The 15056-nt window shown below is 43.7% G+C and overlaps 1 protein-coding gene across 1 annotated transcript; it reads left to right on the forward strand.

Annotated features, from left to right (window-relative positions):
- The first annotated feature begins 5634 nt into the window (after positions 1 to 5634).
- On the forward strand, positions 5635 to 14980 carry LOC143297498 (atrial natriuretic peptide receptor 3-like). The gene is made up of 6 exons (XM_076609898.1): positions 5635 to 5659; positions 7098 to 7341; positions 12459 to 12568; positions 13384 to 13597; positions 14380 to 14528; positions 14970 to 14980. The coding sequence occupies exons 1-6, from the start codon at positions 5635 to 5637 to the stop codon at positions 14978 to 14980; spliced, it is 753 nt and encodes a 250-aa protein (XP_076466013.1).
- The last annotated feature ends 76 nt before the right edge of the window (positions 14981 to 15056 follow it).

Here is a 15056-nt window from a genome sequence, read left to right on the forward strand (position 1 = left end):
CAGCTTAGCCGTTCCCTATCCAAGACCGTCTTTAGGGGGCCAATGGTACCACAAACAGGGCAGGCTGAACACAGAAGATCTAGAGGAGTGAACCACGAAAAGTAATGAGAGAGAAGCATGCCTCACTGGCTGCAGCAAAGGAACAAAATCCACCAAGCACGGTTATGCACTGGAAGCACCCTGAACAAAAAGACAGAACTGGAGCATATCCTGCAGGAGAAAGATGTCACGATTTGCTGCATCCAAGAGACGTATCCAAACAAAAATAACAAAACCTTCAAAGTGACAGGATACCGGTGCTTCAGGTCTGACCGCACTCACCGAAGCAGAGGAGGAGTCCTGACACTGGTCAGGAACTACAGTAATGCCTGTTTCGTTGCTCCGCACATGGAGGACTCTGAACATCATGCTGAAAATTCAGTTGCCACATCAGATCTGCAACTTGTAAACTTCTATTCCCTCAATGACAAGCCTTGTCTCACGACTCCATGAGCATAGCAGACCAGTTCTCTTGTGGTGAGAGATTTTAGCAACCACTCACAAAGATGGGGTTTCAACCACATGGATCGCAGAGGTGAAGAAGTGGAGAACTGGCAAGACGACAACCACCTGCTGCTGACTAACAGTCCCACTGACTGTCCTACCTTCTCCAGAAGCTGGCACACTACATCCACCCAGGCGTGGCCTTTTTCAGCTTGGTGGCAATGACCTGTGTTCCTTACATGGGCCTCACATCCTTCACAAAGACAAACTTCCCACAATGTAACCACAAGAAGGCAAACCGAGCCACTTTTGCCCATCGCACCAGCACTGTCACTAAAATGTAGTTGTCTATGTGCGAGACATCACCTTGGTGGTTACGGAATTCAAAGAGTGCACACCAATGAAACCATACCAAGAGGTGCCAGGCGGAACTACAAGCCCTGCTGGAGTAATGAGGTACAGAAACTGCAAGATGCCTTGTCAAAAACCAGAGAGGCAGAAGTCAATCCGTCACATAAAAACAATATCAAACTCCAGCAAGCCAAAGCTATATTTCTCAAATTCAAGGTACAGGCAAGTAGAAGCTGGAGAGAGAAAACGGCTTCACTGAATTTTGAGGATAGCAGAAAGCTCTGGAGACTCACCAGACAATTCTGTGATGAAGGCAGCTCCAGAGCAGATTAATGTTTCCCTAGAAGAAAATGGATTCCTACTGACTGGAAACAAGGCAGCGGACAAGTTTGTAGACAGCTATGCAAATGAGAGCTCCTTAGGGGAGCAACCCAACAACAGCATCAGCTTCAGTGAGTTGAAGTCCATCAGGGCACTAACGGCACCTACAACAGTCAGGGACGACTACCACACGTTACCCAGAGAGCAGCAAAGTGTCCTGGTGAGATCTCACACTCGTCACAACAGACCGAACAAACACATGTACCGAAAACTGAAGCTGGTGCCATCTCCCACCTGTCCCTGTGGACAGCAAGACCAGACAGTGGAGCACATCCTCCAAAGCTGACACTGATCAAGCAGGCAAGACAAGATGTGTGGCCTGTAAACACTCCACTTTGACCGAACTACACAGCAGCCAAGAAGGGCTGAAGAAAACAGCGTCATTCATCGCGGGAACTGGACTGATGGTGCAGCTGTGAACACCAAAAGAAGAAAGATCACCCCATTACTGTCGTCAAGAAGTGGAAAACAAGTTGTATGGACCTGTTTCCCGCTGAACCACATTGCAAGGGACAGTCAGAAGAAGCGGTGAGGAAATATCCACGAAAGGACAAGAATGGATCTGGTGGAATCACAGAGAGTGGTGGACAGACTGATGAGGAGAGTGGTAGCGATGTCTTCACTAGTGAACCAACAGCATCAGCGAAAGTTAAGGGATATGTAACATGTAACAGTAACAACCGTTCGTCCAGTCCGCACCCTACCCCACCCGACTCCCCCTGTCGCCCCACCACCACCACCACATCCACCCACCCATACACCCACATGCACACACTCTCTCTCTGTTTCGAAGTTCAACCAATGGGTAATGTTTTACCCGATTCCTTAGGTTGCGCGCGCGTGAGGGCGTGCGGCTGGCGACGTTTAACACACACACACACACAGGATCGACTGTATGTAAACTTTGCAGTTTGGGAGCATCGGTGGTTTGTGCCTGTGAGTGAGTGTCTGCGTGCAACTCGTGCTGCCTTACTGATCGTGCAGAGGGCATCTTTTTCGTTTTCTTTTTCCCCGACGTGGAATGAGTGAGGAATGTGTTCATGTTCTCCAGCCAGTTTCAGTGTTCCTTTTTGTCTTCGCCTGATATGTTTAGCCATGTTTGATGATCTGTCGCCTTAACGTTTTTTTTTTGGGGGGGCCTTTATTTTTGTTGCCTTTTTAAGTCATCAAATCTGTTCATTCCATCATTTTGTTTCATCATTATTTGGTAAGTTTGTTGGGGGTTATTTTTCTATTCGTGCACAATTTATCCATTATTCGATTCTATTTATGTTTTTATCTATCTATTTATTTATCTATTTTTATCTTCTTAACCATTTATCTATTTTTATCTTCTTAACCATTGGTCACCAAATCTGTTTATTCATTCATTTGGTTTTATTTTCTTGGAGTTCTTTTATTTTCATTTCCACGCTTTTTATTCTGTCAGTCCTGGAATCCATTCATTTTATTCGTTTCATTGTCGTAATGATATTCAGTTGTTTCAGCCCAACCATTCATTTTATTTGTTTCACTAGCGTGATTGCACTTGTTCATTTCTACCAGCCGCCATGTTTCTAGAAGAAAGGTGACATGCAGACCTGGTGGGACTCCTGTTTGATCCTGTGTGAGAAGTACTGAGGTTATTCTTCTGTTGGCCTTATCTGAATTCTTACATTCCTTTTGGACTCACTTGTGCAGCATCGTTCGCAAATAGACGCAAGTCAAATATTTATTTGTATTGATTTATTTATTTGTATTTATATTCCTTTTTATCACAACAGATTTCTCTGTGTGAAATTCGGGCTGCTCTCCCCAGGGAGAGCGCGTCGCTACACTACAGCGCCACCCTTTTCTTTGTATTTTTTCCTGCGTGCAGTTTGATTTGTTTTTCCTATCGAAGCGGATTTTTCTACAGAATTTTGCCAGGAACAACCCTTTTGTTGCCGTGGGTTCTTTTACGTGCGCTAAGTGCATGCTGCACACGGGACCTTGGTTTATCGTCTCATCCGAATCACTAGCGTCCAGACCACCACTCATGGTCTAGTGGAGGGGGAGAAAATATCGGCGGCCGAGCCGTGATTCGAACCAGCGCGCTCCGATTCTCTCGCTTCCAACGCGGACGCGTTACCTCTAGGCCATCACTCCACTATCCCATGGTCTAACTGCAAACAACACTATTTTTCAGACTCCGGTCAAAACTGACATTCTGATCTGTCGCCAATATGCTTTCTTAAATTCTCCCAGCACTGGTAATGCGTATTCAACATATCCGATCAAAATCAACTATTTCAAACTTTGTCAAAGTTCAAGTCCTACAACTTGCTTTATTTTTGGATATTTAGAGCACGTTTGTGACCTTGGTCGGCAGTGGTGCGCGAATAGAAATAGCGCGAAAATAGTAAGAAATAGCTGACGTTAGACTGGTTCTTGGGAATGATAGAAAAAGGTCGAAGCAGACGTCAAATTGTGAAATGGAACCGTTGAGAACGCTTCGAAATGGGGCGGTGTACGAATCTTTCGCAATTACACGCTGTTCGCAAGTACCATGGGTACTTTAGTCGTAGCAGTTCCTGTTGTTCTTGCTTTTGTTCAGAAAAGAAAAGCAGTTTTAACAATTTCAAGCTGTTCACTCCCAGTAGCTGTCAGCCCGTGATTCACGTGAAACACTGCTCGGTGTAGTCATTCGGTTCCTGACCACGTGATTTTAAAGGGGGTGGTGAGTACAGGGGTCATGTCACCGTTGAAGAGGCTTCAACGGCGGCAGTACTAGTTTTCGTTTCATGTCAAGTTCTCGAGCAGTTTTAGAGCACATACTTTATTGCTCAGCTTGAGCTGACGTGGTTCATCAACACACACAGCCACAGAGGTCTGGCTCATTTTGTTTGTTTTTTTGTTTTTTGCTTTTTGTTGTTGTTGTTTTTTGTTGTTGTTTTTCTTTTTTCTTTTTCTTTTTTTTTGGGGGGGGGAATGTTTGTTTTGTTTCGTTTTTCGTTTCTTTAATGAACAAAATGCACTGATTGTCAATGCCAGGAATACTCCAAGAATGTACAGATAACATCATGAATACATAGCACTAATTGCGGAACAGACCTCACATGATAATTTACTGATATGTTTTGTTAAGCATCATGCAGAGTTAAAATCTACTGCGGTATTTTGTTTGTTTGTTGTTGTTTTTTTCAACATTTTTTTTATTCAGACAAAGGTTTACATATACATAATTTATATGTTTTGTGCATTAGAAAGTAGAGGGTAAGCATATAATTAAGTTCTAGGTACTGACAAGTCCACAACAGCAAACAATATATGTTCAATGGCAAAATTTCAAGGTAGCATTGTATAGCTTAATCTTGTATTAAACAGTTATAAAGTGCCCATTTTTCCACAAACTTGTTACAATTATATTCCATAGTTATATTAAAGACATACTTTTCTACTTCATATGCCTGTTTGAGGTATTTTTGGAACATTTGTAGTGTTGGTTTTACATTGTTGATTCTACATTTGTATACATAAAATTTAGCTATCAATAAAATATATAAGAAACATTCATCAGTTTTCATTTTGTTATGTCCAAAAATCACCAGTGTGTCATTCAGGTTAAGTCTATCACAATGAAAACACCTTTCTTTTAAATATCTCACAAACTCCGTCCAAAAATGTTGTACATGGTTACATTCCCATAGATAATGCAGAATTGTATCTCTTTCTTTCTTACAAAAATTACACACATTATCTGGGAGTATTCCCATCTTCATCAAGACAGAATTTGTCACAAGAATATGATAATTAATTTTCATCTGGAACCAACCTTATCTCATGGATTTTTTTTTTGTATTGAAAAAAATGTGTTTCCAGTCAAGCTTGTTTTCAAAGCTCAAGTCCCAATTTTTACAGGCATTCGGTTTTTCTTGTTATCTACTGCGTTTTTGTTGGGAAACTGAATATCTCTGGAAATGAACTGATTATATATATATATATATATATATATATATATATATTGACATCAAGATTATTCACAACCACCAACTTTTGACACATTGCAGCTATTACGATTTCTCCATTTCCCATTCATTTTCCTCATGCACGACATACATTTATTCTCACATATACTATAGCTGTATTTTGGTGCTATGAAACAATATTCATTTTATTACTTTCATACGTTATCATTTTAAATGAGACGGTCTTGGGAGTTGTGGAGCTTTGGAACAATTTTTGTTTACTGATATTATGTTTGATAAAAACATTGTTTGGTTGTGGTTAAACGCAGCTTTAATACTATTCAAGGAGAGCTAATGATTATTGAAATAATGAAGAGTTATATTTCCCTCTCTCTCAATTCCCATTGTCATCCCTCACACACACGCACATGCACGCACGCACGCACGTTTCAGTGAATGCAATTGTTACCGAATCGGAACTCGTACAGTGAACATGCCTTGGGGAATTCCTCTGGAGAGTACGCACTGTTTACAATGTAGGTTTCTAGCATATGAAAGCTGCCCTTGGAGATGAACCTGGTGCGGCGGTCGTTGTGAAGTTTGTGAGGCGGCTTACAGACTGCATATATATATAAACACTATAAATAGGCGACTGAACCACTACCTTATATCTGTGTTGGGTTACGCTGCTGGTCAGGCATCTGCTTGGCAGATGTGGTGTAGCGTATATGGATTTGTCCGAACGCAGTGACGCCTCCTTGAGCTACTGAAACTGAAACTGTGTCCGACTTGAATGACAGTTAATTTTTTAGCTGTGAGTCTTTAAGTCAAAACTAAAGGCATGACTGAAAGACGTCCCTTGTGACAATGCCAAAAACTGACATTGACGAATGCAGTGTATGATTATATCACAGCTGTCCTGCAATATAACAAGATTAGGTTCTGAATCACAGGTGGCCAGTATAAGCTGATGACAGTTGTACATATGTATGATGCATATTCTGCCCGCAGATAATTTTGGAGATAAACCTGTCGTGAAAGACTTGGGGGATTTGAAATCTGTCGTCAGAGATATGGTGGATATGAACGTTGTCGTCAGAGATTTAAGTGATTTGAAAGCTTCTGTCAGAGATTCTGGGAATTTGAAAGCTTTCGTCAGAGATTTTGGAGATCAGAAATCTGTCGTCAGAATGTTGTGGATTTGAGGTCTGTCGTAATAGATTTGCGGGATCTGAAAGCTGTCGTCAGAGATTTGGGGGATTTCAAAGATATTGCCAGAGATATGGGGAGATTTGAAAAATGTCAGAGATTTTGGGAATTTAAAAAATGTCAGATTTGGAGGATTTAAAGATGTCAGTTTTGGGAGATTTAAAAGATATCGTCAGAGATTTGGGGGATTTGAAAGATGTCATCACAAATTTGGGATTTTGAAAGCTGTTATCAGAGTTTTGGTGATATAAAGTTGACGTCAGAGTTCTGGGGATTTGAAAGATGACGTCAGAGTTTTGGGGGATTTGATAGCTACTGTTTAAGGACGTTTCTTGGTTTGTTTCTCTTATTTATTATATTTACCTGCCCGTTAACTAACTGGAAATGCTGGTTCGAATCTGCCTACCGTATACTGTTTTTGATTATTCTTTAATGTATATATCGATGTATATATATATATATATATATATATATATATATATATATATGTATGTATACATATATCTTCCTTCCATGGAGTGACTATAATCACCTGTTGATCATTCTTAGCCTCTACTTCTCACTGGTTATTATCTGTTCAGTGCAAGGTGGTGTACAGTCTCTTCGTCTCATTTAGATTTGCGTTCAACAAACTGTGGACACAAATAAGCACATGGGATAGGGCTCTTGTTCTTATTTGTGTCTACAATTTGTTGAAATGTATATGTTCTTATCATACCTCCCATCCTCCATCTGCCTGTGGTGAAGGTGAAACGGTGATCAACCCCTCCTTCCTGGTCGTCCAAGAGACTGCACTGATGACTCGTCTGCTGTTGCTGCTGTTGCTGCTGCTGCTGCGAGCTGGGTGGGGAGGAGGGCAGAAAGACGTTCACGTGGGCATGATGAGTCCCTTCAAGCACGTGCGACTGGGCTGGGAGACGAACGCTGCTGCTGCCACCATGGCCATCGAGAGAGCGGAGAGTGAGGGGCTGCTGGCCGGCATCCGTGTTAGGTGAGTCGGTCTTTCTGTACGTGTGTGTGTGTGTGTGTGTGTGTGTGTGTACACGCTCGAATATGTGTGAGTGTCCGTGTGTGTGTGTGTGTACGCGCTCGAATATGTGTGAGTGTCCGTGTGTGTGTGTGTGTGTGTGTGTTTGTACGCGTACGCGCGCGCGCGCGCGTGGGTGTATGTGTGGGTTTTGTTTTTTGTTTCTGTCTTTGTCTCTCTGTCTGCCTCTATCTCTTCTCTCTCTCTCTCTCTCTCTCTCTCTCTCTCTCTCTCTCTCTCTCTCTGTCCCTTTAACTCTCTAAACATGAGAGACTAATTATTTCAGAAGGTGAAAATTGAAGAGAAAAGAGGAGGGTAAGGGGCAAGAGCAAGCCAAGGATTGAAGAGTGGGCAGAGAACGGCAACTGTGTCTGTGGTTGGTCAGCACCCAGGAACAGGTGTGGTCAGCTGGTCACGGTTCTCTGTGGTGACACGGCTTTGCTCTGCCCTGAATTCATGGCTTGTACACTGTCTAATGGCACTGTCGTTTGTATCATTATTTGCTTTCCCTTCCGAATGGAAGTCATGCTCGTCATTGTCGTCTGCTGTATGGAAAGAGAAGTCAGTCTGTAATGGGTTATTTGTTGTTGGGTTTTTTTGTTGTTTTTTTGGGGGTGGGGGGTGGCGGGGTTTGTGTGTGTGTGAGAGAGAGAGAGAGAGCACCATTGTCATCACCCACTCTATCGACATCGTGTTGAGAGAATCTTGATGAAGTATTCATGAGAAAACTCATTTCAGTGCTGAATAAGGCATAATACCTACCTCTCGACTGATAGCCAGCATTAGTCTCAGCGATGGTCATTTTGTTCTCTGTTGTCCAGCCTCTTGCTGCCAGTGTCCAGTTCTTCCGCTGCGTGCCTCTGTTCCTACATGACCACCGTGTTTTAGCAGTGTCCTATCACCATCCCCTTAGCTGACCACTCCCTCTTATAACCCGTCTCCTTCATGCAAAGCGTCTCCCCTTTCTCCCACGCAGTATGGTCTTGGTTTGTTGCTCGATGCAAAAACAACAACAAAAACAAACAAATAACCATATCGAGTCAGTAGACGTTATGTCTCGTGTGCTACAGATCGCACTGTGTCTGAAGAGAATGTTGAATGCCATACGCCCGAAGACACTGTTTCTGCTGTAGAGCAGGTGTTGTTTTAAGTGTGCATTCACACTTTTGTTTCCACTGTGTACCTGTCTGCCTGACATAATACAGACATATCTTATTAACTGGAATTTGGAGGGACAGTCTATTCTATCCCACACAGATAGATTACTTTCCCTGTTCATGGAGTGAATTTGCAACTGTCCATACAACTCTCACACAGATTCATTGCATTATTTATTGATTTGAGCAAATGTGCAAGCGTTCATTTTGTAGCCGTAAAAAATGGTAGAATTATGAAAACCCGGAACTAAATATGCACTTTTTTCAGTATGGAAAACCCCTCTCGACAGTTCGGAGACTTTAAAACGAACTTTGTCTTCATGTATTAATCAGCCTGAAACGAAGTATTAGTCGCGAGTGTCCAGATCCGGGCATGGTCTCATGGGGTGTGGTTTAACATCCTACTAACGGACACGAACAGACAAAATGGCGACACGGCCTGTTGCGTTCCGGTTCCGGTGGGCTGGGTTCTGGTAAATGGAAAACTGACCGGTAGCGTCCCTTGTGTTTGCATGGCGCTAATGAGTCTCCTAGGGACATCCTGTCAGTAGACATTTTGGGACGACAAAGAGGGTGGAAATATGAGGGGAGAGCCAGAGTGTCTCTCTCTTCTTCTTCTCTTCTCTATCCGCCCTCTCTCCACCTCTGTGTGTGTGTCTGTGTCTGTGTGTGCGTGTCTGTGTATCTGTGTGTTCATGTACATATACTACAAATCTTCGTGCTTTAATCTTTTTTCAATACAAACGCAGGCAGCGACTGAGAGAACAGGTCCAGTGTAACGACTGACAGCGCAGAGTTGACTGCACGAATAGGAAGGATCGAACATGGACGGCTGTAAAGTACTGTGGCGTCCCTCTTACTGTCGCTCATTTCAAGGGTATTTTGGCGGGTCATTATCGCGGGTCTCCATGGCAACAGTAAAGTAGTTCGTCAAAAACTGCGAGCAAACTGGTCCTCCATCGCGTCACTAAATGCTCCTCCTGCCTCACGCTTATTTTCTCCAGAAACATGTTGTTCCTAACCACAACACAATTTGTTTTCGCTCCACAGATCAGGGATATACTCTTCCTAACCACAATTCGTTTTCGCTCCACAGATCAGGGATATGCTCTTCCTAACCACAATTCGTTTTCGCTCCACAGATCAGGGATATACTCTTCCTAACCACAACTCGTTTTCGCTCCACAGATCAGGGATATGCTCTTCCTAACCACAACTCGTTTTCGCTCCACAGATCAGGGATATGCTCTTCCTAACCACAACTCGTTTTCGTTCCACAGATCAGGGATATGCTCTTCCTAACCACAACTCGTTTTCGCTCCACAGATCAGGGATATGCTCTTCCTAACCACAACTCGTTTTCGCTCCACAGATCAGGGATATGCTCTTCCTAACCACAACTCGTTTTCGCTCCACAGATCAGGGATATGCTCTTCCTAACCACAACTCGTTTTCGTTCCAGAGATTCATCACTCAGTGTTCTTCCTACCCCACAATATTATTCTTCAAATACACATCACTAAAGTTGTTTTTTTTCTAATAATAATAATGATAATGGACATTTATATAGCACATTTCTCCAGAAATACTGCTCAGAACGCTTTACATTTCATTCCCCACTCCCCGCCTCCCCATCTATACTCCCCTCCACCCCCTAACCCCACCCACTCACACACACGGAAGCATGTGAAAAACTCACGCAACTGAACGTTGGAAACTACCCACCCACTTATGACGCCCTCCAGAAAACGCATCCCAGCAGCACGCACCCAGGCTCACGAACACACGGACACTCAGCAACCCCCCCTCACCCCCCACACACACACACACACACACACACACACGGCAAACAGCCTCTCCACAACAAAACATGCACCCAAAACCAGATTACACCAAGATTTAAAAAAAAAAAAAAAAAAAAACAAATAACAAAAAAGATAAAATAAAACTGCTGTTACTGCTGTTGGAAAAGATGCGTTACAGAGCAGACTTAAGAGATTTCAGTGAGACAGAATGACGCAATTTTTTTTTGGTAATTTGTTCCACAATGACGGAGCCTGGAAAGAAAACGATCTTTGACCATGCTGATTCTTTTTAACAGGGAGTTTTAAAAGCCTGGTATCAGAAGCAGATCGAAGTTGACGAGTTGGAATATACATTCCAAGGGTGTCAGAGAGGTAGCGAGGGCAGCTTGAGAGGGCAGAAAACGTCAGAGCAGAAAGCTTTGCATTCAATTCTTTTTGAAACTGGTAGCCAGTGAAGGGAGTGGAAGAGAGGAGTAACGTGTTCTAATTTGGAGGATCTGAAAATAAGTCGATCAGCATTGTTCTGAACTCTTTGAAGCTTATCAAGTGAAGTTTCTACTCGAACATTTTCGTCAAATATACTCCACTAAATCATCTCCCTGAATATTCCTCCAGGTTTTATATTTAATGCTCTTCCTTCTCCAAAATATTATTGTGCACAGATACACACCCTTCCTTTCCCACTAATATTACCCCAGAAATACATCCCTAAATGCTCTTCAAACCCCCACAACTGTTTCCACCAAGGATACATCACTGAATGTCACGGTTTTCCTTCCTCAAGATGTTTTTGTCAACAGGTACACGTTCCTCCAAAGCAACAAATATGTTCTCAAAAATACAACAGTAAGGGTTCACTGCACTGTATTGTATTGTATTGTATTGTTGTATTACTAATTTTTGTCACAACAGATTTCTCTGTGTGAAATTCGGGCTGCTCTCCTCAAGGAGAGCGCGTCGCTACACTGAGAGCGCCACCCATTCTTTTTTGTATTTTTTCCTGCATGGAGGGGGGTTTTTTTTTGTTTTTTTGGGGGGTTTTGGGGGGTTTTTTTGGGGTTTTTTTTAAATAATTTGTTTTGCTATCGACGTGGATTTTTCTACAGAATTTTGCCCGGGACAACCCTTGATGCTGTGGGTTCTTTTACGTGCGCCAAGTGCATGCTGCACACGGGACATCGGTTTATCGTCTCATCCGAATGACTAGCATCCATACCACCACTCAAGGTCTAGTGGAGATGGAGAAAATACTGGCCACTGTGCTGTGATTCGAACCAATGCGCTCAGGTTCTCTCGCTTCCTGTGCTGACGCGTTACATCAAGGCCATCACTCCACATCAGACGCCTACACAGATTTTCTCTAGGGGTACATCCGATACGTCCTCTTTTCTGGCCACAGATGGTTTTCCAGGTGAAACAGACACTGAACATTGTCCAACACACTCAAGCCTTTTCCTCAGGGGGATCAAGAAATATACTTTTTGCCTCGCCTTGCCATCCTTCTACATGTATCTGATTTCACATGATACAGCAAAAATGTTTTTTCTAACTATAGATTGTCGATCTTTTCCAGTTGATATCCCAGCTAAATCGTCGCCGTGTGTGTGTACATACGCATGTGTGTACATGCGTGCTTGAGTGTGTGTGTGTGTGTGTTTACGTGTGCGCGGGCATGTGCGTGTTCGTATGTATGTGCGTGTGTGAGAGTGTGTGTGTGTGTGCGCGCGCGCGCGCGCGCAAGTGTGTATTTGTGTGCGAGCACTCGAGTATGTGTGAACATGCGTGCACCCGTGAGCGTGCGTGCGCGTGTGTGTGTGTGTGTGTGTTTGCGTGTATGCGCGTTTGTGTGTGTGTGTGTGTGAGTGTGTGTGTGTGTGTTTGAGTGTATGCGCGTGTTTGTGCGTCTGTTTCCATGTGTGTATAAGTGTGTGTTTGTGTGTGTGTGTGTGTGTGTATGTATGTATGTGTGTGTGTGTATGTATGTGTGTGTGTGTATGTATGTATGTGTGTGTGTGTGTGTGTATGTATGTGTGTGTGTGTGTGTGTGTATGTATGTATGTGTGTGTGTGTGTGTATGTATGTGTGTGTGTGTATGTATGTATGTGTGTGTGTGTGTCAGTGTGCACTGGGAGGACGACGAGTGCCGTGCAGTGGGCGGGGCAGGGAAGACGGTGCACCTCAGGGACACGTTCTCCGTGGACGCCTTCATTGGGCCCCCTTGCTCCTCGGGTCAGTCCGCTGGGGCCGTTGTGGCTGTTGACGATGTTACTGTTGGTTGTTGCGGTGGTCGTTGGTGTTATTGTTGCTGTGGTGGTGGTGGGTCTTTGTTGTTTTCTTGTGGCTGTTCACGCTGTTTGTCGAGTTTTTTGTTTCCTTTGTTACTTCTGTTTTCTCAGTTTGACGTTGGCAGGCCTTGTGTGTTCTTGTTCTTTGTCTTCACCGTCTTTTTCGGTCTTTCTATGTCTGTCTGTCTTTGCCTCTCTCTCTGTTTCTCTCTCTCTGTTTCTCTCTCTCCCTCTCTCTCTGTCTCTCTCTGGCTACATGAAACAAGAATTTTTTGTTTTTCTATTAGCATTACCCTCAGAAATTCAGTCAGTCAGTCAGTCAGAAATTCTCTTTGTCTCTCTCTGTCTCTGTCCACCGCAGTCTCTTCTTTTCTTGTCTCTTCTCTGTTCATTCCTTTATTTTGCGCATTAATTCATTAGCTATTATATATGTGTGTGTGTGTGTGTGATGTAAAAAAATAGTCTTCATTTATTTAATCGTTCGGTTGTATATTACCTTATTCCTTTCGTCATATATTTGCATATCTAGTATTCGTTTATTTATTCATTCTTTCATTCATTTAGTTACTTGTATATGTTAATACCTGTTTATATTCATATACTGATTCTTTAAATTTTATCTGGTTACTCATGTCATACATTTTGCTTTGGTTTAAACAGAGATTTTCATCGCTAAAAGGACACTACAATGCAGCAATAAACGTAACACTGAGCACGACATGCAGAAGCTTACACAGCGTGCTCTCTGTCCTCCCGCAGCCACTACCCCAGCGGCACTCCTGGCGTCCTACTGGAACCTGCCCATGTTCACTCCGGCCTCCAGCGACCCCAGCCTGGCAGACAAGACGACCTTCCGGACCCTGGTTCGTCTGGGGCCCCCCTTCAACACCATGGGGTCTGCACTCGTGCACATCTTCCGCTACTTCCGCTGGGACCGTGTGGTGATGGTGTCTCGGCGTCGCACTGATAACAAGTTTGTGTTAGGGGGAGTGGGGGGGATGGGGATCGGGAGGGAGGGGGTGTTTTAGGTGTGTGAGTGCCCGTGGCCGTGTGTGGGGGTGGGGGTGGAGGGGAGGTGAGGGGGAGGGGGGGTTCGGATATATGGGGTTTGTGCGAGCGCGTCTGAAACCAGATTGAATGACACCGGAATCAAATGATGAGCGGCTCTATGTGAGCAAGCATGTCCTGGTGTGCTGTGCAGTTACGGGTATGTGGTGTCTGCGTGTGTGTTTGTGCCTGAGTGTTCTTTGCTAGGTTTATTGAAATTTATGTTGAAGGGTAACAACTGAATATTCTGATTGTTACAATTCCTGGTTCCGTTAACCTGACTGTGACTGTAACCTCCTGCCTCCATAAGCTATGTAACAGAAAGCTGACGTTTTAACCGTTATACACCCTGGTTCCAAAAACGTAACGCTATGACCGTTATGGATCCTGGTTCCAGAAACGTAACGCTATGACCGTTATACACCCTGGTTCCAGAAACGTAACGCTATGACCGTTATACACCCTGGTTCCAGAAACGTAACGCTATGACCGTTATGGACCCTGGTTCCAGAAACGTAACGCTATGACCGTTATACACGCTTGTTCCAGAAACGTATCGCTATGATATGACCGTTATACCTGGTTCCAGAAACGTAACACTATGACCGTTATGGACACTGGTTCCAGAAACGTAACGCTATGACCGTTATACACGCTTGTTCCAGAAACGTATCGCTATGATATGACCGTTATGGACCCTGGTTCCAGAAACGTGTTCTGTGACTACTCGTCCCGAGCGGCGGAGGAGACGTTCCGCTTCCACAACATCACGGTGGCTGACAGCATCGTCATCGGCGATGACCCCACCGTCGACGAGATCGACGAAATCCTCTCCAGACTTCGTCAGCGAGGGAGAAGTAAGGATGGAATTATGTGTCAGTCTGCGGAAAATAGAGGAACAGGGGAAAAAATGGCTTGAATTTGAGTACAGTGTTGTATAATACAATACAATATACAATGTAATTCCACCCTTTCTAGTGATAGGTTACTTTGAAATGGAAAAAAAAATGCCATGGAAAATGTCTATGCAAAACAAACGTAAATGTTATTGATCTGCTGTCAGCTTACCTAGATCCCCCACAGAGATGCCGGGAGTCTATAGGCATAAATAACATCCCCACCTTCTGGGGAAAATGTGCTAGCAATTTCCTCTTTTCAATTGCTCTCTTTCTGCCTTTTTCCTACCTTCCCAGCCCATCCCCCTTTCTTACTTCGAGCAAGCCTTGACACTTTTTTTTGCTCTTTTCCGCAGGCCTATGATATACTGTCTGTGCTGTTTTGCTCTGGTGATTCGGCAGTCTTGATATAGCCCTGTGCGGTTGGCTGGACTAGAAGCAACAATGGATGATAGCTGATCTAGATACTGTGTTACGCGATAGAACGGT

This window comes from Babylonia areolata, chromosome 22, assembly GCF_041734735.1.
Source record: "Babylonia areolata isolate BAREFJ2019XMU chromosome 22, ASM4173473v1, whole genome shotgun sequence".
Lineage (NCBI taxonomy): Eukaryota > Metazoa > Mollusca > Gastropoda > Neogastropoda > Buccinidae > Babylonia > Babylonia areolata.